Source organism: Notothenia rossii, assembly GCF_949606895.1.
Source record: "Notothenia rossii genome assembly, chromosome: 1".
Taxonomy (NCBI): domain Eukaryota; kingdom Metazoa; phylum Chordata; class Actinopteri; order Perciformes; family Nototheniidae; genus Notothenia; species Notothenia rossii.
This window is the reverse complement of record NC_136912.1, coordinates 90,445,334-90,467,833: the sequence shown is the minus strand read 5'-3', so window position 1 is coordinate 90,467,833 and position 22,500 is coordinate 90,445,334. Positions and strand designations below refer to the sequence as shown.

Sequence of the window (22,500 nt, the reverse complement as noted above, 5' to 3'; positions counted from 1 at the left end):
CATCAGCAGCAGGCTTATTTTTATATTATTTGTTGGGGGAAATGCCTCATCAGCGCTCCTCTACACAGTCATCGTCTCAAAAGCCCTATATTTAATAAAGTATATTTTATATTTCTTTCCAAAGGGACACCAGACACATTTACCATAGCAAATAAAACTGATATTTTAATCTGGTTCCAAGACGTTTTACTCCCCTATAGCCCTAAAACATATCATATCTGCAGTTGTGTCAGGTCAGTGTACACACAAGCTTTCAACATTGAAAATCAATTACACTATCCAAAATGTTGAGAAGAGCTTCAGCAAGTTCAGAGGTGGGGTAACAGACTCTGGGAAATCATCCAGAATGATACCATCGGATACCTCGCATGCAAGTGTAATCTTTTTCCACACAAAATGTTTGTATTTCTGTATTTACATTGAGATTGAATTTGCATTGAGATAAACTTTGACAGCAGCTACAGAATAAAAACATCATTTTATAATCTTAAACCAAAATGCACGAGACATACATCATTTGGTGACTGCCTGCGTTTGCATAATTTGTACAGCGAGTCATCTTTTGGACTGAATTTGAACTCCCCTTTCCAGATTGACGTTATAATGTGGACGGACGTATTCATGGCATGGCACTTGTGTGAATGCACAAGAAACGCTTTCTCCCAGTGAACTCTCATTCACCCCAATAGAATATCTTATCTCTGCGCTCTATTGCAGGCAGCGAGCCAAGAGAGACGTTCTCATGAATAAACCCAGAGCTAGAAAGAGAGAAAAAAAGAAGAAGGAGAAATGAGTATCGAAAGGGAACGAGATAGAGAGATCAATGTGTTCAGAGTGGCGTGCTAAGCATCTGGGTGAGAGCTTATGCATGTCTGCAGCTGTGTGCGTTTCTGTTCTTGCATACCAGAGGAAGAATGAGTGAAAGGCTAGAGAGCGTTGAACGAGGCAGCGGAGGAAGACAGAGAGCTTTGTCTTAGAGGGAGGGGAAGATAAAGAGGACGCTGAAATCAGGAACAATAGCTGCGCTGTATCTTTATTAGAGAGGATAAGTTGGAGTTCAGTGCAACCTTGGCTGACTGGGGACTGTTGTTATTATTATCACCACTGACGTCAAATGTTCTCTCTCTTTTCCCTTTTTCTCTACTCTCTTATTTACCTTTCTCCGCCCCATCCCAGAGGGAGCGCCCAGCAGGGTGAGTATTCGTATGTGTGCACAGTAAAGCGTCATATTGTCTGTGTGAATGTGTGTGTGTGAGTGTGTGTGTGTGTGTGTGTGTGTGTGTGTGTGTGTGTGTGTGTGTGTGTGTGTGTGTGTGTGTGTGTGTGTGTGTGTGTGTGTGTGTGTGTGTGTGTGTGTGTGTGTGTGTGTGTGTGTGTGTGTGACATTGATAAACTGAGGGAAATGGAGAATCACTGTAAAGTGGCCTCTAAAAAAAAACCTCTGGGTACAGCTGGAGCTCTGCCAGGAGAAACGCAGCTCAACGCCAGCACAATATCTGCTCAGTGCTTTCAACCTTGAGCTGCTCAAGGTTTTTACTTCACACGTGAGCTCACAGCGTTTCACTGTTATCTGGAACAAAGTAGAAACTCAGAGAATGGATGAACAAGCAACTGTTTGCTCATCAACGCCACAAATGTTCTGGTAATCTAGAATAATTACTGAACAAGTAAAAGGATTAAAACCAAGTTAATAGCAAATGCTGCCAAGAATACACAGCATTTGGTGTGTGTAGAAACTCCAGATTGGATCCAGTATAACACGCCAACAATAGGGGAACTGTAGGGGTTATAAAAGTGTTTACTTGGTAGTTGATTGAGTTTTTTAAGAAATGATCCCTTGATTTACAGATGTCTCTTTCCCAATGTAAGTCAATGGGAAAAAGTATTGTTGGGCCCCCAAGTGTTAGTACCACTACAACTACTGTATTTGCTTCAACTTCCAGAGCACTTCCTTAAAGGGGACCTATCATGCAAAATGCACTTTTGTACGTCTTTTATACATGAATATGTGTCCCCGGTGTGTCAGGGAACTCACCAAGTGTCAGAAAACACAACCCTCGCTCTTTTCCTCCATACCCAAATCTCTAAAAACGGGGCTGCAACGGATCTGATACAGATTTGAAATATCTCTGACGTCAGAAACAAGGAGCTCCGCCTATATGGGCAACTCTCCACCTATCAGAGGAATGAGAGGTTGCCGTGGCATGGTAACAGCATGGTAACAGCATGGTAACAGCATGGTAACAGCATGGTAACATGACGCTCATGCCTCGCTCCCCTCCTTTGCAGGGGGGCGTGGTCAGCTGCAGCTCATAAGCCACAGAATCAGCCCTTGCAAAAACAGGGTTGGAATACAGCAAATAGAGTGAAATGAGGCATGGCTAAAATGCATGATCTGTTTGGTATTTTGAAAAAAAAACTTCACAGACATGTTTTATATCGGTATGGCCCTACAATATATTATTCAAATATAGCATGATAGGTCCACTTTAAGGTCAGAAAAACACCAACATCCATACTGCTGAGAACCATATGAAATTATGTTTCTCAGCAGACTTTGATCTTTTGCATTGATCAGGAGAGCATTCAAGTCTATTTTCTAACTCAATTGCAAGTTGCTGTAATACTGATGTCCTTTTAAGGTCGTAGGCAAGAACACACTTTTGCTGAACAGATTTACTTTCAAACTTGCAGCATTTTAATTAAGTGTGAAGGTGAGATGTGACCGTATGCTGACTCAGGTTACCATAATTAATGGGTTTAAAGATAATAATGAAAACCATCCTTAGAAAAATATAGTGAATGCAACCTGCCTCACAGGTTTTGCACACACTTTATGCCTCTGTAGTTAAAAGTCCCTGTTAATCGCCTGGAGAATTAATGGAGTGCAAAGTGAGTGAAGTTCAGTGGACGTCTATGGCTTTCTCCCTGGCTGCAGATTTCTCTGCTTTCTGGAAAGTGTGTGAACACTCACTTACTGTAGTGGAGGACAGCTGGCCTTCATCAGTGTGTAACTGTTGATAACACACAGAGAAAGGGGGGGGGGGGGGCGGAGAGTGAAATTGGAAAAGGAACGAGAGAGAAAGACTAAAGAGGAAGAAAAAAGACATAGAAAAGTAGGGAGGGAAAGGTTGTTAAAGAAAATACCAGCAAGTCTTTGTTCTGGCTTTTATTGGGAAATGAAAATGATTTAAGAGCGCTACTGATTTCACTTTGCCTCCCTCTCTCTCCGTCCGCAATGAAACCACGAGCATAATTTAATTGCTAAACACAATGCTGATTGTTAAGCAGCAGGAACATATTTCTCACATGAGAGCCGAGGTCTTGACTGAACGAAGCCAAGTGTTAGAGCATTTGCAAAAGAGGGAGGGGAGAGATGCATATCAACTGGCGTTTTCTCACAGAGACAAGTAAAACATGTTGGAATTTTAAACGGAGGGGAAATAGAGGACAGGAGAAGAGGGGGAGGAGGAGGAGGAGGAGAAAGCAGAGAGGGAAGTTTGTTGAGTTGCACTGAGGTCCATTGTGTGGTTTCTCCTCCGTCCAGCGCTCCTTCCTGTCGGCCCCGTGGGCTCCTTCCTGTGTGACTCATTGGTGTGTTAAACCCACACTGAGCTTGTCCCCCCCCCACAGGGGACAGAGAATGACAAGTGGACCTCAGCGAACCTCTGGCCCCAGCGTCAAAAACAACACAATGCTTTGATTCGTCTTTTCTCAGTGCGAGCGCCAGGCCAGGCTGTGTTATAAATATGCCGGCACAGCTTTATTGCCAAATAATGAGAGTCATATTTTACATTAGGACTGTGTGTGTCGGGGGGGGAAGAGCACTAATTAGCTTCGTACGCTGTCTTGCGCTTCTATGGCTACGGTTTAAACCTGTGCCTACGTCTGCTGTTCTCGGAGTGTGTGTGTGTGTGTGTGTGTTTGGTGCTTTCTGTGGTGTGTGTGTGTGTGTGTGTGTGTGTGTGTGTGTGTGTGTGTGTGTGTGTGTGTGTGTGTGTGTGTGTGTGTGTGTGTGTGTGTGTGTGTGTGTGTGTGTGTGTGTGTGTGTGTGTGTGTGTGTGTTTGGTGCTTTCTGTGGTGTGTGTTTGCTGCTGAGTGTGTTCTACCTTCTTTACCCAAGCTAATGTCTACAGAGCCATTGTGTGAATGCTTCTTAAAGAGGCCCTATTTGGCCATTTAGGGTTTTCCCTTTCCTGTTCTGTGTTCTAAAGGTTTTTGTGCATGTAAATGGTCTGCAAAGGCTAAAATCCTTGTGTTCCCTCCAAAGGGAGTTTCTCTCCCACACACTTCCCCTTCTGCCTGAAACCATTTCAACTCCTACTCCTTTGTTTAACTTATATACAATATATCTTACTTTTTCTTATTAAGAAATTATATCTTATATTGAGATAGATTTAACCAGTAACAAGCTGCAGCATTGGTTTTCATAAATTCCGTGCATGGAACAGATTTTTTTTCATCAAATCATCACACAACTTCTCAATTTAAGAATCTCATGAAATGACACCAATTTTACATACAGTGACATCACTATGTAACACTCTTTGTTTGGCTAGCGCTCCATCACATTGTAAGTGATCGTCTAAGGGGTAGGACAACTCTGAGCAGTTGACCAATCCCAACAGAGCCGACCAGCTAACCAATCAGAGCAGACTGGGCTCTGGTTTCAGACAGAGGGTGAAAAGAGGTGCCGCAGCACAGGCAGTATGAGAACAATAAAGAGCTTTTTGAACATTAAAGCTTGTAAACATGTCACAGTAGAGACACTACACACAAATATGAACCTGAACATGAGAATATTAGGACCAATTTGATATCATAATCAGTACATTATTAGATTTGTGTTTTCCCCTTGTAAGTGTCTTTCAAAGTCTGTCTCTCAGAAAGTATTGCTAAGAGATGGTGTGTTTACAATTGTGTTTTTTCTCTTTCAGAGTAAGTCAGTGTCATCAACTGACAGTCAGCCCAATGAGGAGCGGCAGGGCCCGTCAGGAGGCTACTCCTCCTCTCAGGGAGGAGCCGAGGCCAAGAGGAGGCGCTGCGACGACAAGGAGCCTCTCCCTCCACACTCCTATGTACGTGTTTGTTCTCCTCAGAAGATAACATTTAATATAAATGATGACCATGGGTTGCAGAAGGGTACAAATCTAGAAGTATACACCTAGATATAAAAGTTAATCATCTATTTGTGTCGCTATCTGGTTTCTATATTTCAAGTATGTTTGCTTTTTTTTATTTTGTTGAATTTATTAATCTTTTTAACTACTTGTATTACTTTGAAACGTCTTTCCTGAGACTGCTGATGAAAAAATATCCTCAAAGCTAACTGTGTCTCATTTGAAGGTTTTTAAACGTGTACTTTCCTCGCTACTAAACAAATAAGTACATTTATCAATCATTAAACATATAAATATGCAACAAATTGTTCATATTAGATGCTATTAGTGTGCACTTTGCATCATTATCACCGAGTAGTTTAAATAAAGCCACATACACACACACCAAAGATGTCACAAAGGGCATCTCTGCGGTCACTTAAAGTTCCCATGTCATGCTTTTCCGGTTATTACCCTTGTGTGTTATGAAGGTTTTTCTGCATGTAAACGGTCTGCAGAGTCAAAACCCTTAAAGTACACCCTGTAGCGAGTAAAACTCTAACACAGAAAAGACCTCCCCAAAACGCCTCGTTGGTGAAACGTCATCATCCATTTGATGCTTCCTGGAACTAAATGGGCCAATCCGTGGAGCCGTTACGTTACGTCCGTGGAGCCGTTATGTTAAGCCCCCGCTGATTGGTCCAAATTGACCAATCCACACACACTCTCAGTGCAGGCAGCTCTGCTGATCTCTCCTCCCTGGCTGCAGTCTGATAACAGACAGTTGGGATCGCGGCGAAATTCTCTCTGCAGACCCATTCTCACAGCGTTTATCAACCTTTAAACCTTTTTCTTACTCAATATCAAGCCACACTTATTGTTTTTATTTCGGCTGTGACTTTGTGTGTGCTCAGGGGGAATTTGGCTGTGTTTGGCTGTGTATCGCTAAACAAGGAAATCACACCTCCACGGAGCTCAGCGCGATTCGTACCGACCAATCAGAGCACACTGGGCTCACAGGGAGGGGGGAGGAGGGGGGAGCTGCAGCGAGCCGTTTAGTGGAGAAAGTGAATACTGCTGAATACACATACAGAGATGCTGTATGCGAAACCAATTTGAGTTTGGAAAATTGCACAGTATTTTTCTATTTTAGTAGACCTCAACAATGGAATTATGATCAGTGGAAATGGCCATGACATGGGACCTTTAAGACGTCGGCCATGACGTGAATGGCCACACAGGGTTCCTGGGGGGCCCGGGGCCAATTGGAGCCGTGTTTGGATGCTGGGATGGGGAAGAAGAAGGTGCCGCAGGCGATGTAGCGCCAGCAGAGAGACGGCCAAGGCAGATAGCTGTAATGAATTAGACGGCTGTGTGTTTGCGCTCTGGAGGATTGATTGACACCGGGAGTCTGTCTGTGGAACACGGCCTCCAGCTAAATCAGTTTGGCATCAACAACAGCAGCGGTCCAAATCTTCCCATTAGTTCAGAGCGAGAACAAGCACAGATAGTTTCTACTTTCTGGAGCTTTTTCCTCTCTTTCTGGCTGTCGCATTACAGCTCCCAGTTCTCTCTGTTTTCCCTTCCGCTCCGTCTCTTTACCCCACCTTTCAATTTCACTATTCTTCCCACTCTGTCTTCTCGATGCTTCTTTATTTCATTTCTTTTTCGCTTATTTTCTTCTTTTACTTTATCCTCTTGACCTTCCTCTCTTTATCTGTTTAACTTTCTGCTGTTTTATATTTCTGTCACTACTTTAACCTCTCAATTTTCCTCTTTTTTAAATCTCATATTACATTTACTCCTTTTACTTTCTCATCTTTGCATTCCTTTCTTTCTCTATCTTTCAATTTCCGTCCTTGTCCTTCTCACTCTCTGTCTTCCTGCTGGTTCTTCTCCTCTTTTCATTCCTCTTTCTCTGTTTGCCTTGTCTAGTTCAAGGTTCAAGGTTCTTTATTTTCAAACTAACATAGCTACAGAGTAAAAATGAGAGAATCATCATCCTACTACACATTCAAGCACAGTATTAAAAAGTGGCTCATTAATAATCAAAGTGTCAGCCAGAGGTGGACTGGGAGGACAGACCCACTTAATGCGCGGCATGTATCGGCCGGCCGGCGACGAAAGTATGTTACCATTATTAATATAGTAATCACATTACCTGAGCCCTTGAGTTGCCTAGAGCAAAATAGTTACAGCATATATTTAGTGATTTTAATGTTAACAGATCATTGATGCAATAACATTTAGACCCAATTTGCCTGACTTGACACATGGAATAAAACATGGGCGTAGGAAGTATCCTCAATGTGGGTGAGACAATTTAACAGGGGGTGTGGGAAGGTGGTGGACCTCACCTCCTCTAGGGGGGTCCAGGGGCAAGTTCCCCCGGGAAGATTTTTTTTAAATGTTGAAGTTTAATGCATCAATCTGGTGCACTTTGAGAGCAAAATTAGGGACTAAATCTATGGATACATCTCTCAACAACTATATGCAACAGGACTGTAAACAGATTAACTTTTTCTTTCAACATTTATTTGAACAGCAAGTCGAGGCAAAAGTGACTGCACCCAAAACAATAAACCTGCTAGCTAACTAGCCTAAACTCAGTAACAGAATGTGGGCAATAAGTTCTTCTCTACAACCGCGCGACCTCTGAGTCAGAAGTCACTTCCCCCTTTTCTATCCTACGGGTACAGCCACTCCCCCTGAAGCCCGTTTCCCCCGTTTTTTTGTTTGGCCCTCCGGCCCACGCACAGCACCGGCCCACCGGGAAAACTCCCGGTATTCCCAATGGCCAGTCCGCCCCTGGTGTCAGCACTGATGTGTGGGTGTAGGTGTGTGTATGAGTGCGTATTGTGAATGTTTTATTTATTATCATGACTTGCTCTTATCTGTATTCAGTGATGTCATCTATTGTAAATATGTACAATGGTATAACAATGTCGTGGTATTTTTATTATTGCTTTTAGGATGTCTATCACCATCTGGCAAAGGGACTATCGATGAAAACTAGCCTTTTGGCTAATTCGAGTACTTTTACATGTTTTTAATATGTTGATTAATGTACATTGTCCCTTGTTTTAAAGTGGACCTATCATCCTATATTTGAATAATATAGTGTAGGACCATACCTATATAAGGCATATTTATACTTTTTATTTTTCAAAATACCAAACAGATCATGCATTTTAGCCATTCCTCATTTAGCTCAATTTAACACTGTCTTTGCATGGGCTGATTCTGTGAGAACAGCACCATCTACAGGCCTGGCATATGTACTACAGCGTCTCCAGCGCTTTCGAACAGCAATGTCCGTGGCTGTCTCCTCCTGATTGGTGGAATTGGCGCAATAGCCGTAGCACCACTTCTGTGACGTCATAGAAGTGTTCAAATCTGGATCAGTCTGTATCAGATCCGTTGCAGCCCCTTTTTAAGAGATTTGGGTATGGAGGGAAATAGAGAGGGTTGTGTTTTCTGACACTTGGTGAGTTCCCTGGAACACCGGGGACACATATTCATTTATAAAAGATGTACAAAAGTGCATTTTGCATGATAGGTCACCTTTAAATAAATCCATTAAATTATGTCATTGAAAATCTTAGGTCAAAGGCTTCTCCAACAATGCGACACAATAATACAGATAAGCAGACAATATTAAAACAATATTATATATTATATTAAAAGTATTAAAAAAAGAAGAATAGTTCTAAAAAAAAAGTGGAATAGTGCAATACGAGTCTATATACAAGTTATTGGAATGATATTTTAGATAATAGATAGATAATGACTAAGTAGCAGATGAATGTTTAGTTGTTTAACAGTCTTATTTCCTGCGGGATGAAGCTGTCTCTGTGTCTGGTGGTTTTAGTCCGGATGCTGCGGTAACGCCTTTTCCTTCTCAATCTCTGTCTTCTCGCTGTTTTTATCTATTTTGTTTCATCTCATTTTGCAGTTTCCTTCCTTCTTACTTTCCTCTTTCGTTTCCTCTCTCTGTCTGTTTGCCTTTCTGCTCCTATATATCTCTTGTCTCTTTATCAAGCATTCTCAATTTCAATACTTTCACCTCTACCTTTTTGTTCCATCTCATGTTGCATGTCTTCCTCTTTCCATCCTCCCTCTCTCTTCATCTCTCTTTGTGTGTCTCTGTTTTTCTGCTCTCTGAATAGACCGTAGACGTAGCCCTGTTTTGGCTCGGTATAATTAGGTGCTGATGTCACTCCACACTGATGTCAATAGAAATATCAGGCCATGATCACATCAAAGTGCTGTTGCCATGGTGACTAAGTGCCAGAAAAAGGGAGAGAGAGAGAGAGAGAGAAAGAGAAAGAGAGATATATAAAGATGGCTAGACCAAAAGGGAAAATGTGCCATCAGTGGAGAAAGAGCAACTGTGTGTGTGTGTGTGTGTGTGTGTGTGTGTGTGTGTGTGTGTGTGTGTGTGTGTGTGTGTGTGTGTGTGTGTGTGTGTGTGTGTGTGTGTGTGTGTGTGTGTGTGTGTGTGTGTGTGTGTGTGTGTGTGTGTGTGTGTGTGTGTGTGTGTGTGTGAGATGCTTGGTGAAGCAATTGGAAACAGGACTCAGAGAGACACGAGGAGAGCTGGAGCTTTGATGGCAAACACTGAGGGTTTATTTGGAGTTACGGCCGGAGAATTGACAAGACAGGTGGTGTGTCACGAGTTGACACAGCGGTTGCCAAACCAATTTTGAAGAACTCTTTCTGCAGCCCGAGGTTTTACTTAGTTCGAGTGTAATAATCAACATTCTTCATCAGTGAGTCTAAACAATTATGGACCCTGAATCTAACTAGAGCTCTCGTCCATCGGAAAGAATGTGCGCCAGGGAACCTTGGTCCCTGAACAGTAAACTACCTCATGGCGGCTTGTGCTCTGTCATAGACTGGCAACAACAATGCCCCCAAGCGAAAGAGAGAGCAATGCCCAAGGCCGTATACCAATGCCATTGGAAAAGAGACAGTGAGAAGAGAAAACGATGAACTGTGTCGAAGGTTGAATACCTAAGCAAATTATTCCCTAGCAAGTAGTACATGTTGCATGGAGGACAGACAGTGGAAAGAAGCAAAGAGCAGCCAGTGTGATATTGATATATCGATCTGTGTGTAGACGTGTGTGTGTTCTTTGGCGTGTCCATCTTTATTATTAAAGTTCTCAATGTACACTTACAGTATGCTGTATCTGTATGAGGGATAGAGAGATAGAAACCAACAAACCAGCTGTCTTATCTTTATGGATATGGAGACATTTGGAGAATATTGAACCTTTTTACGTCTTCTTTGCTCCTCAGGACAGTGATGGAGACAAGAGTGAAGACAATCTCGTAGTGGACGTCTCCAATGAAGTAAGTCACCTATCTGTGTTTGAATTGTTTTTTGACATCCTTAATCTAGTGGCTGATACTTTATTATTAACTGTGGTCTTCTTGCATGTCATAGGGTTTGCTTGTAGAGACAACACACAGAAAAGTATCACTCCACTGGGGCCGTCCCCATTTGAAGCGCATTCAATTATTTTTTACATCCGAAAACTTGGTTCACTCTCATCAAACCTGTCCTCAGCCGCAGCAGGCAGATCATTTCAGAAAAAGAAGGGTATACCCAAAACGATCATTCTAAGCTTTTATTGGTGCGAAAGTTCAAGTAACTTTATAAATATGCCGTCCTTCACTTGTTAACTCTTAAGCATAGCCTTTTGAGGTGTATTTGGTAAACTGCTTTATCTCAGAAATATTTAGATAACATATTGGGGGCGTGTGGCGCAGTGGGTTGTCCGTAGGTGTTCGGATCAGGGGGTCACAGGTTCAAACCCCACTGCAGTCAGCATGTCGTTGTGTCCCTGAGACACTTCACCCCACATTGCTCCTGTGGGGATTGTCCACAGTATTGAGTATGTAAGTTGCTTTGGATCAAAGCATCTAACAAGTGACATGAAATGTAATGTATTATTGGGTTCTCTTAAAAAAGACAAATCTAAGTGTTTGGTTATATCCAATAATCTGTGGCTGTGATTGGCAATTGTATTTGTATTTAGAAATCAACAACACGTGTGCATTTTTTACATTACATTGCATTTAGCTGGAGCTTTTATCCAAAGCAACTTACAATAAGTGCGTTCGACCAACAAAATACAAACTTGAAGAAAACAGAATCATATAAGTACATCAGGTTTCATAGAGCCAAACATTTCAAGTGCTACTCAACTGGTTTTAGATAAGCAAGTCCTTTATTAGTATATAAGTGCTTTGTTAGTAATTCTATCGCTCGAAGTGGAGTCGAAAGAGATGAGTTTTCAGTCTGCGCCGGAAGATGTGCAAGCTTTCTGCTGTCCTGATTTCAATGGGGAGCTCATTCCACCATTTTCAACTATAGGGGTGTTTTTCTTCAATTCCTTGGCGATTGTAACTGTTAGAATAGAAGTATGCTGGACACCCTTGTGTGGTATATCCTTAAATACTTACAAAACTAACAAATGATATATCTTAAATTCTATGAATCTTGAAAGAAAGGGTTACCTTCTGTCTAATTATTGCTTAATAACAAAGTGTGTCAATGGGTCAGTCACACTCCCAAATCTTCATACATGGTGACCACACTCACTGAAGCAGAATGGTTATTAGTTACTTCAGAGCAATTTGAAAATATTCAGCCTTCACTACCAATGTTTTCTCCCAATCCTCGCTCTCCACTATGAAAGTATTGAACTCACCCACAGATCTCATACTTCTCTCTCTCTCTCTCTCTCTCTCTCTCTCTCTCTCTCCCTCACACTTCCTCTCAGTCCTTCTGCAGGAGCTGTTCATCCCTGTTTCAGAAACATGTTTGGTTTCCCTACAAAGCCAGAGTTACACGCAGCCTTTATCCTACAGAAGCTCTCTGCAGCCCAAACATGAATAACACATGAATCCATCGGACCAGTGCTGCTCGCGGGAATAACTATAGATGTACTTTGCTCCGTTTGTATCACCTCTCCGTGCTCTGCATAACCCTCACTGTCGGGCTGTCAATAGTTCAATCTCACACACACACATCCTGTAGGGGAACTGTGTGTGTGTGTGTGTGTGTGTGTGTGTGTGTGTGTGTGTGTGTGTGTGTGTGTGTGTGTGTGTGTGTGTGTGTGTGTGTGTGTGTGTGTGTGTGTGTGTGTGTGTGTGTGTGTGTGTGTGTGTGTGTGTGTGTGTGTGTGTGTGTGTGTGTGTGTGTGTGTGTGTGTGTGTGTGTGTGTGTGTGTGTGTGTGTGTGTGTGTGTGTGTGTGTGTGTGTGTGTGTGTGTGTGTGTGTGTGTGTGTGTGTGTGTGTGTGTGTGTGTGTGTGTGGGTGTATGTGTGAGAGAGTCGGATTGAAAATATATCTTACCTCACAAATTCATTGTAGGTATTTTTTTTGGAAGAGCTCCTTTTTTAAGTTTACCTAGCTTTGGTCACCTGTAATTGTTAGCTTGTTTCATTATTCTTTTTACAACTAATTCAATTTGAATACAGACAAAGTAATGAAAATGTGAAAATAAGTCCCAATTTGGGATCTATATAGTATAACATTATCTGAAATGTATAAATGAGACTATTTCTTTGCTGTAGAATAATAGATCAGAATCAGAAACGGGTTTACTGCCAGGTAGGTTCACACATACGAGGAATTTGACATGATGTCATGGTGCAGACATCAAATATAAAACTAAAAATCTTTAAGGACACTGTCATAAAATATAGTTAAAGAGCAATGAAATAGAGCAGTAATTTACAGCGAAATAGATTGCAATTATAGAATGAATTTAGAATATAAACTATGAAATAAGAATATGTGCAGTAAGCAGTAGTTGAGCATTGTGTGCATTAATGTAGAGACTACGTTGTGGCTGAGGTAAAGTGTCAGTGGGGGGGCCGGGACTTGTTCAAGAGGCCGGTAGCGGAGGGGAAGAAACTGTTCAGGTGGCGAGAGGTTTTGGTCCTGATGGAGCGCAGCCTCCTGCCAGAGGGGAGGGGGGTGAACAGTTTGTATCCAGGGTGGGAGGGGTCGTCCACTATCTTACCTGCCCGCCTCAGGTCGTGGAGGGATGGCAGATTGCAGCCGATCACCTTCTCTGCAGAGCGGATGACTCGCTGCAGCCTGCCCTTATCCTTGGCTGCGGCTGTGGCGTACCAGATGGTGATAGAGGAGGTGAGGTTGGACTCCATGATGGAGGTGTAGAAATTCACCATCATTGTCTTTGGCAGGTTGAATTTCTTCAGCTGCCTCAGGAAGAACATCCTCTGCTGTGCTTTTTTGATGAGGGAGCAGATGTTCTGCTCCCATTTGAGGTCCTGGGCGATGACGGTGCCCAGGAAGCAGTTCCTGGGGAGTCACACAGAGTGATGGGGGCGGGGGCGGGTGGGTGCTGCGTTCTTCGTGAAGTCCACAACCATCTCCACTGTCTTGAGAGCGTTGAGCTCCAGGTGGTTGTCCCTACACCAGGTCACCAGATGGTCCATGTCCCACCTGTAGGCAGACTCGTCCCCACCAGAGATGAGTCCGATGAGGGTGGTGTCGTCTGAACTTCAGGAGCTTGACAGACTGGTGACTGGAGGTGCAGCTGTTGGTGTACAGGGAGAAGAGCAGAGGGGAAAGAACACAGCCTTGAGGGGAACCGGTGCTGATGGTCTGGGGGTCAGAGACGTGTTTCCCCTGCCTCACGTGCTGCCTCCTATCAGATCAATCCTATGGTCTGTTAAATATCAGAAAAATAATCATAACAAATAAACATCCATATATATTTACTGTTGTATAATGAAAGAGATATTTTATAGCTTAAGAAGTTGGAACTAGTTTGATTAGCTTTTTTTTTGTGCTTAAAAAATTACGTATCCAATAACCAATCAATTTACAGAGTAGCTGCAAATTAGCCTTCTTTTTTCTGAACACCAACAATTCAAGTAATGCTTTCAGCTCTACACCTACTGTATATCCACGACTAAACAACATTGCATTTCAGTGTTTGTTTCGCCTGCTTGTTTTAATGTCAATCATCAAGAGTAACCTGGGTTTGTGAAATGTGAAATGGTATGTAGCTGCTTCAGCGTTCTGCTGCAGTTTCCTTGCAAATAGAAAGAGCTCCTATGCAAGCTCATTACCAGCAGCTGCTATTTGTGTTCTCTTTTGGTGAACACACACACACACACACACACACACACACACACACACATACACACACACACACCATCTCCTCTAATATACCTCTTGTTTATTTCTGTTCTCTTTCCCATCTTCTTGAAGCCTCTCTTCTTCCATCTCACTCTCCTCCTCACCCTACCTCCCTTCTCTCATTAGATAACTGCAGTCTTCTTCATTTAATATATGCAAAGCCATTTATGCCCCTGGAATATTTGAGTTCTTTAAATACTTCACGCAGTGTACAAAAATATGTTTTATCTGAGCCCGCTGTTTTTTGATATTGCACACAAAAGCGGAACCGGTCTCTTGTGTGATTTAGAAACTAGTACAAAAGCCTAAAGAAAAGAAACTGTGACAAATGTGGGTAATGGCAGAAAAAGAGAAGCACATTCTCTGGTGTGTGTGTGTGTGTGTGTGTGTGTGTGTGTGTGTGTGTGTGTGTGTGTGTGTGTGTGTGTGTGTGTGTGTGTGTGTGTGTGTGTGTGTGTGTGTGTGTGTGTGTGTGTGTGTGTGTGTGTGTGTGTGTGTGTGTGTGTGTGTGTGTGTGTGTGTGTGTATATATATAAAATGTCAGTGCTGATCACTGTGCCCGGTGAGAAGTGCTTACTGCAGCACTTTGTTCTGGGTGAGGCAGCGCTGGCTCAACAGTGTCTCCAGCGATGAAAGCAGCTGTAACAGCAACATTATCTCCACACACCACCGTACAGACACAGTGACAATCTCTACTCTTCCATGTAATGTTCCCTGAGCCTTTTTAGAAATCTCCAAACAGACTGTGACACTGGAGGCTGTCTCTGCCCATTACAGAAGAATCTGCTGCATTTTAATTGCTGCTATGGATGTGTACTTATTTGTCTTTATTGTATCACTACGTGTGCTTTTTTCTCTATATTTAACATATATGGTCATATTTTCAGTTATGGTTGATTTGGTGACTCCCTTTTTATTGGTGGTAACAGCAACCAGGTTTATTACTAATAATGAGAATCTAGTTTTCGGGATATTTACACAAAAACTAGACACAAACAAAAGATAAACATGTGATAAATACTTACTATATAATAATTATGATATGCAACTTGAAGCATTTAAAGGCTTCCATCTTTAATCAGAAAAGTCATTTTGATGCAATGCTGTAAAAAGGACTTGAGTGCAAAAAAGCTGAGTCATTGTTCGACCTTCCTGAGACTGAAAAGATAGAAACACCAGAATTTCCGATCGTTTTTCAACCTCTCTTCCGATGCTTGTCGTCCAGGAGCCGAACTCCCCTGCCGGCAGCCCCCCCCACTCGCCCCACGGGAACGGGCTGGACCGGGCTCCCACTCTGAGGAAAGAGCTTCCGGGCTCCTCTAGCGCCGGAGAGGCCCCCTCCCCCCCGAACCCCCGCAGCCCCACCCCGGGGAAGTCCAAGGACTCTGCCCAGGTGAGACTGAGTGATACTTAGGAAGCTGCTGCTCTGTGTTGACGGGACATCTGATCTCAGACTTTCTGATGGAAGAAATACTGAAATACTTATTTTTTAAATTTTATGGAATACAAATAGGAAAGAAAAAAAAAACAGACAGGCATAGAAAAATAATAGAAATTGGGTCAATGAGTCACTTTGGTATTTGTATAGTTCAGGGGTCTGCAACCTTTTTGACCAAAAGAGCCATTTTGCCCCCTTTTCCACCAATTGTTTTTGTCTGGAGCCGCAAAACATATTTGATAGCTTGATAGCTTATAAAGTTGTATATATTGATACATAGACAAAAACTACAGTTTTTTGAATTTATTATTTATTACATTATAGAAAACTGCTTACCTCTAATAACAAACAACAAACTCTTATAAGGAGAATTTAAAAAGAATGCACCGGCCTACTTTAAAATAAATCAACACAGCACTTGGGGAGTCCTCTGCACATTTGACGAAAATGAATATAATTAAAATGGACCTTCCTCCAATACGTAACGGCTGCAGCACCTTTGACAACTTGTCTCCACATATCAAACATACCGGTAAGCCGGCATCGTTTGCTGTGAAAGCATATAACTCTGTCCACGCAGAATTAAACCCTCCGATACTTTTCTTTTCTTTGATTTATCCATAGTTCGCTCATCGAGCCGGGGGTCAGGTTATTCGCCAGCAAGAAAAGGCGCTGGTGCGGGACCGTAGCAGGATATGACGCATATTTTAGTTGACCTAATTAAAACCTTTTTTTTTTTTCTTTTTTTTTTACGTGTCAAAGTATCACCTCAAAACACAAGATACGAAACATTTTCAACCGTGCAACAAAATATAAATATCATACAAATATTTTTATTTAATTTCCTTTTTATTTTTGTCTAAGCTCAAGGGAGCCAGAGTAGAGGGCTTAGAGAGCCGGCATCATAATATACTTAAAGTACCAAGCGTAAACTTTTAAATGTCTGCATTATGATTATCGGTGCATTAATGTGTCTATCACATCTGGTAAAGGAGTGGGAGTTTGAATCCTCTACTGTTTTGGAATAAATAGTTATTGTCTTATTAAATGTTGCTGACAAGCCACTTGGATGATAGCTGTAGCTTTGCCAGAAACACCGTCATGGATTTTAATCAAAATTAACAAGTGATCATCATTCTGAACGTCAGCGTAATAAACGAGGGCTTAGGTTAGATAAGCCGTATACCTCCCAGGACAGATCAGCCGTGATTTTTATTGGTTATATTTCATTTCTGACTTTAAGTCTCAGTCTCCATTGTCCAAGTCTGGCACCCCGTCCCCGTCCCACCGAGAGGCCCTGACCCCCGGAGCCCCGGGCCCCAGCACCTCCTGCCTGCGTCTGGTCAGCAAAGCAGCCTCCAGTGCAGACCCTCTAGGTGAGGCTGGGGATATAAACCTTACATTTTTATTGTGTTTTTACTGTGTATTGTGTTTTTAGCACTTCTTAACACGTGGCTTGTGTGGTCATTTATTCTTTTGTGGTTCCTTTGATGTTTTAATGTTTTGTCAAGCACTTTGTGACTATGTCTGTGAAAAGCGCTTTATAAATACATTTTACTTACTTACTTAAAAATGTCCCTGCATATTGTTACCGTTGACAACATAGTTTGTAAACCACTCATTCAGAAAGCTTCTCAGGAAAAGCCAACTTCAAATGGTGATATGATTTCATACATCATTACATAGTGGAGAAAGCTTTAGCATTACTCATAACTTTTCATTTAGCTGCTCCACTTGAGCTCTTTTTCATATGTTTTAAACTGAACGAGAGCTCTTTGAATTGAACTGTCATGGCAAGAATGGGATTTGCTCCGAGTATTCCTCTGGCCTTCATGCCCTACATCCCTTTGTCCCCCAGTTTTCCCTTTTCCTGATTGTTTATGGTGTGAAATTACTGCTGAATATTCATGCAGTTTACGGTTTTTCCTCCCAAAATATCTTGATTTTTGTCAGTGCAAAGTTAAACAAAATGCCTCCCCTTGGGCCTGATATTTTAAATACACAAAGCCTCAAAATACAGTGACTCTAACTATAGAGATCCAGATGTATCATTGGACTCTTGAGCAAGTCTCAACAGCTCTCTGCTCCTGTGGCCAGCAATGAAAGCCATTGTTTTACCTGATAGCGCAACAACTCAAATGTAATAAAGAAAACCCTCTGTGATTGTGTTTAGATTCCATGTAGTGTTTCTCCTCCTTCCTTCATCCCCTCCTTCCTCTTTCCCTCCCTCCCCAGCTCTCCGCAGTCCCATGTCTGTGCCCCCCGGTTCATACCCAGCTCATTTTGGCGTGGTGTCCCACGCAGGACTGAACGGAGAGCTGGCCAGCCCGGGAGGCTTCGGGGGGGCTCTGACTCTCTCTCCACAGATCAGCGCTGCAGCCAACGCCTACTCCCGCAGCCCCATGGTGAGTTAAGGACAAATGGTTACTCTAAGTCCAGGTTTGATTTATAGTTCAGCCTCAGTTCTATACCCTCATTAGTTTGTTTGTACCCTCTGACAGTTAAAAAAGCTCAATGTGTCCTCTGTCGTCAGGTAGAGCATTCATTACATGATTAAAGTTATCATGCTTACATTAACTTATTCATTTTGATAGAAAGGGACAGTCATGGCGAGAAGTTTTGTAATTGATAAGACTCACAAATGCAAATCTGTGTAGCACTCATGAAAAATACTTTCTTCAACAGTTAATTCAGTTAATTCATTCTCATTTAACCGTCCAGCATGGCAAATATGAACGTAAACAACAGGAAGCAGCCTCAGCCGTTAAATCCCAGTGTTTACAGTCTCTTATGGCCGACATGTAGTAACATGTTTGTTGATGTGGCCTAGCGTTAGTGTAGCTACAGTATTTAGCTCCCAGAAGACCCAGCCTAAGGCAGGATGCACACTGCGGTGCCTCTTCACCACCCTGTCATCAGTCTGGGGGAATGGGGCAGTATGCTCATAACATCACACATTAGTGTCAGCACAGTAATATGCACACACTTCAGAGTTTCAGACTGCAGTCAGCCCGTTGTTTTAATGCTGAGTCATTTTTGGGATAACATTACATTTTTACTTCAACTTAAAATAAATTCAGTTGGATCATTTTACATATGTTTAGCCTGTACGTGCTACACATTTAATTAATGTTGCCCATAAATCAGCTGCATTTTAAACAAAAATGTCCACACCCTTTCGTGGTGGCGGTTTACGCCTTTGGAGGTTGACATTTTGCAATTAGATCAACTGTTTGTCACGTTATCAGACTTGAATGCATTAACATGTGGTCTGTACGATGGTTGAAGCTATTGCAAATCCACGCCTTTCTAAAGAGGACATGTAAAAAAACTTTTTATGCAGATACATTTGGGTAGTGCCATTCATATTTGGCTCCACTTCCTAAGTCACATGTAGGTTTATTCAAATGTACATCCCTATCTCACTGACTGCTTGAAAACTACCTCTGCAAAGGTGAACCATATTTTCTCAAGCCTATCATTACATGTTAGACACTTTTATCCAAAGCGAATTACATACTCAATACTGTGGGCAATCTCCACAGGAGCAATTTGGGGTGAAGTGTCTCAGGGACACAACGACATGCAGACTGCAGTGGGGTTTGAACCCCCTGATCCCAACACCAACGCTCAACCCACTGCACCAAACGCCTCCCGTGCCTCCTATCAGAGCAGACTAGGCTTTTTTAACAGAGGAACGTAAAGAGACAGGCTCAAAATTAAGTCTTTCTGAAAGATGCTAAAAATAGTTTTTTTCAGACAAAATTAATGTATTTTTTTTTAACATAAAGGCATGTAAACAAGTTATAGTGGAAACCCAAAACAACTTATACTCACCTAAACATGACCATCATACAGTTTGTCCTCCTTAAGTCAGTCTGTGTAAAGCTGTTAATTATTCGTCCACTCTTTTGTCTCCTCCAGGTGGCGTATGAGTCTCGGTCTCACCTGAGGGCCCCGGGGCTGTCCTCCTCTCTGCCTGGTTCCTCTGGGGGCAAACCGTGAGTATTCACACTGTCCATATTTCATTTAGGATTGAAAACGGGGTGTTAGTATATTTGGTAGACACATTTTCAAGCCTTTAATTACTATTTCTCTGTAAACATTGAGCTGCAGCACGTGCATTTGTTGGAGGAAATCTCAGTCTGGGCAGTATGTGAAAAATAAAAGGCTTTTTGAACATTAAAGCATTTAAACATTTCACAGTAAAGGCTCAAAATACCTTCTATGTCCTCTTTGACGGAGGGTGACAGTGTTGAAAGGGGGAGATAGCAGCAGATCTGTGCAGCTCTGAGCTAAACACGGCATAACTTTCTTTTGTTTTCATTGGAAAGAAATGTGAATGCTGAGCGAGATAATCAGGGCAGCTTAAATACATAGTTAGACACATAAGATTGCTCCTACTTTACTGAAAACTCGCTCAGTGATCACATTTTGGATTGGATGAGAACCCAAATAAATAGTTTCTTCCATCTGCAGGATTTGGGGTTTTCTATTCCCCCTGTGCTTTTCAGCGTTGCACATTAACCGTGTCCAACAAAGACATATATTGTAGAATTGCATGCGCCCAGCACACTTCCTCCACGTCCACTCGGCTGTGCAGACTGTTGAATGAGGTTGTTTTTGTCATTTGTTGCAGAGCAGCAATTCATTCTTGCGGTGCTAATTTGAAATCATAAAACAGCCTGGGTCTCCAACAGCTACACTATTGATCGGCCATTAGCAATGCCACACTGCCTCTGCTCTGTAATACAATCTGCCATTATGCATCCCCGCCTACAGCTACAGTGGGGCTAGTAATTGCCAGAATTCAGGCAAATATGACTGAAGATCCAAAGCCATTACCGTTGCAGTCTCAACTCTCTGATTTGCTTGTAGCTGTTAGTGCATTGTGTTTACTTACCTGTTGCTCGCCTCCTTTCTCATTGATTAAAATGATTGATTCCATCTCCTCTGTCCTGTCTTCCTCCCATGTATCCTTCACTGTCCTCTGCTGTGCCCTCAAAACTCGGTTTAATTTGAGCCCTCCACTCCTGAAGTATTGATTTATTTCTCTTTCTGTTTCTCCGCAGAGCCTACTCGTTCCATGTGAGCGCGGACGGCCAGATGCAGCCGGTTCCCTTCCCCCCCGACGCCCTGCTGGGCCCGGGGATCCCTCGGCACGCCCGTCAGATCCACACCCTGAACCACGGAGAGGTGGTGTGTGCCGTCACCATCAGCACCTCCACCCGCCACGTCTACACCGGAGGAAAGGGCTGCGTGAAGGTGTGGGACATCAGCCAGCCGGGGAGCAAGAGCCCCATGGCCCAGCTGGACTGTCTGGTGAGAGGAGACGAGAGAGGAAGCCAAACAGGCAGAGTGTGTTTAAAATAGAAATGGATTCACAGACACACATTCACACATCAGGCTGCAGCTTTCTTTTGGTTATGTCATTGTTCCTCATAGATTTTAAAATGTCCACATTGTTATTATCTGTCCCATAAAGCCTCATAGAAAAGGCAAAGGAAGGCAAGTTTATTTATATAGCACATTTTGATAACAAGGCAAATCAAAGTGCTGCGCAAAAAAACATTAAAAGCCCAAAGACATAATGCAATAGAAACACATTATGAAATTACACTCAAATAAAAAGCCAAAATCATTAAAAAGCCCATATAATACAAATTAAAGAAAGGTTCAAATAGATTAAGACTGCTATAAAATACAAGAATAAAAGTCACAGTGCGGTGTCAGAGGAATAATTATCTGATTCAATAAAAGGCAGGGGCAATAATACAAATAATCAATCTTCATTTAAAATAATAGGGGGTTGCAGCAGACTTGCAGATATATATTTTTTCTTGTATTGTATTGCTTTGCACAATTTAAAATGGCGTAAACATAACAGATAACAAATGGTAAACCCAATCAAATCTCAACTTGAAAGAAAGGACAAGATCAATATTCAAACAATAGATTGAATTCAATAATGATGGAGACATCATTATTGAACTTATACTAAAAAAACATCAATACATTTCGTTGAAAAGAAAGAATGGAAATGTGATGATGAAAATTGTATTCATAATGTGTATCTGTGTATATATGGAGAAGCAGGTATCAAATAGGAGACCATTTGTAATGCGTGAAATGCCGTACTGGATTTGAATTCCCCTAAATCTGATTTGGAGCATAATAACTGAATGCCACATCTTGATATTTAGTTTTGACTCTGGGGAAAGAAAGTAGACCCATCATAACCGACCTAAGGATGGTTCATAATTGAGCAGAAGATCAGAAATGTATTTCGGCCTTAAACGTTCAGTGTTTCAAGATCATTCACTTCTAGCTTAACTCGAACATTTTTATTATTTTGTCCCATCAGAACAGGGATAACTACATCCGCTCCTGTAAAATCCTCCCTGACGGACGGACCCTGATCGTGGGGGGGGAGGCCAGCACGCTGTCCATCTGGGACTTGGCCACGCCCACTCCTCGCATCAAGGCGGAGCTGACGTCGTCGGCGCCCGCCTGCTACGCTCTGGCCATCTCCCCCGACAACAAGGTCTGCTTCTCCTGCTGCAGCGACGGGAACATCGTGGTCTGGGACCTCCACAACCAGACGCTGGTCAGGTGAGAGGGGGGGGGGGAGGAAGAACTCTGATATGTGGAGTAGAAGTAGGAACACTACAGTGTAAATGATGAAGTAACATTTCCGCTTCAAAATCTCGTTCAAGTAAATACCAAAACAACATGTCCTGAAATCATTTATATAAACTTTGTGTTTTTAATTAG

General features: G+C 42.3%; 1 protein-coding gene across 4 annotated transcripts in view; it reads left to right on the top strand.

Annotated features, from left to right (window-relative positions):
* The window catches only part of tle2b (TLE family member 2, transcriptional corepressor b), a 39,933-nt gene that overhangs the window by 4,938 nt on the left and 12,495 nt on the right, over positions 1-22,500 (top strand). For 2 of the 4 annotated variants that reach the window (XM_079688035.1, XM_079688036.1), the window contains exons 3-11: positions 1,177-1,193; positions 4,938-5,078; positions 10,403-10,456; positions 15,514-15,681; positions 16,970-17,102; positions 17,962-18,131; positions 19,651-19,727; positions 20,799-21,084; positions 22,091-22,338. In XM_079688035.1, the coding sequence (XP_079544161.1) occupies positions 1,177-1,193; positions 4,938-5,078; positions 10,403-10,456; positions 15,514-15,681; positions 16,970-17,102; positions 17,962-18,131; positions 19,651-19,727; positions 20,799-21,084; positions 22,091-22,338 (1,294 nt within the window). The remainder of the gene's footprint in view (positions 1-1,176; positions 1,194-4,937; positions 5,079-10,402; positions 10,457-15,513; positions 15,682-16,969; positions 17,103-17,961; positions 18,132-19,650; positions 19,728-20,798; positions 21,085-22,090; positions 22,339-22,500) is intronic. The other 2 variants (XM_079688037.1, XM_079688038.1) reach the window with 2 other exon arrangements.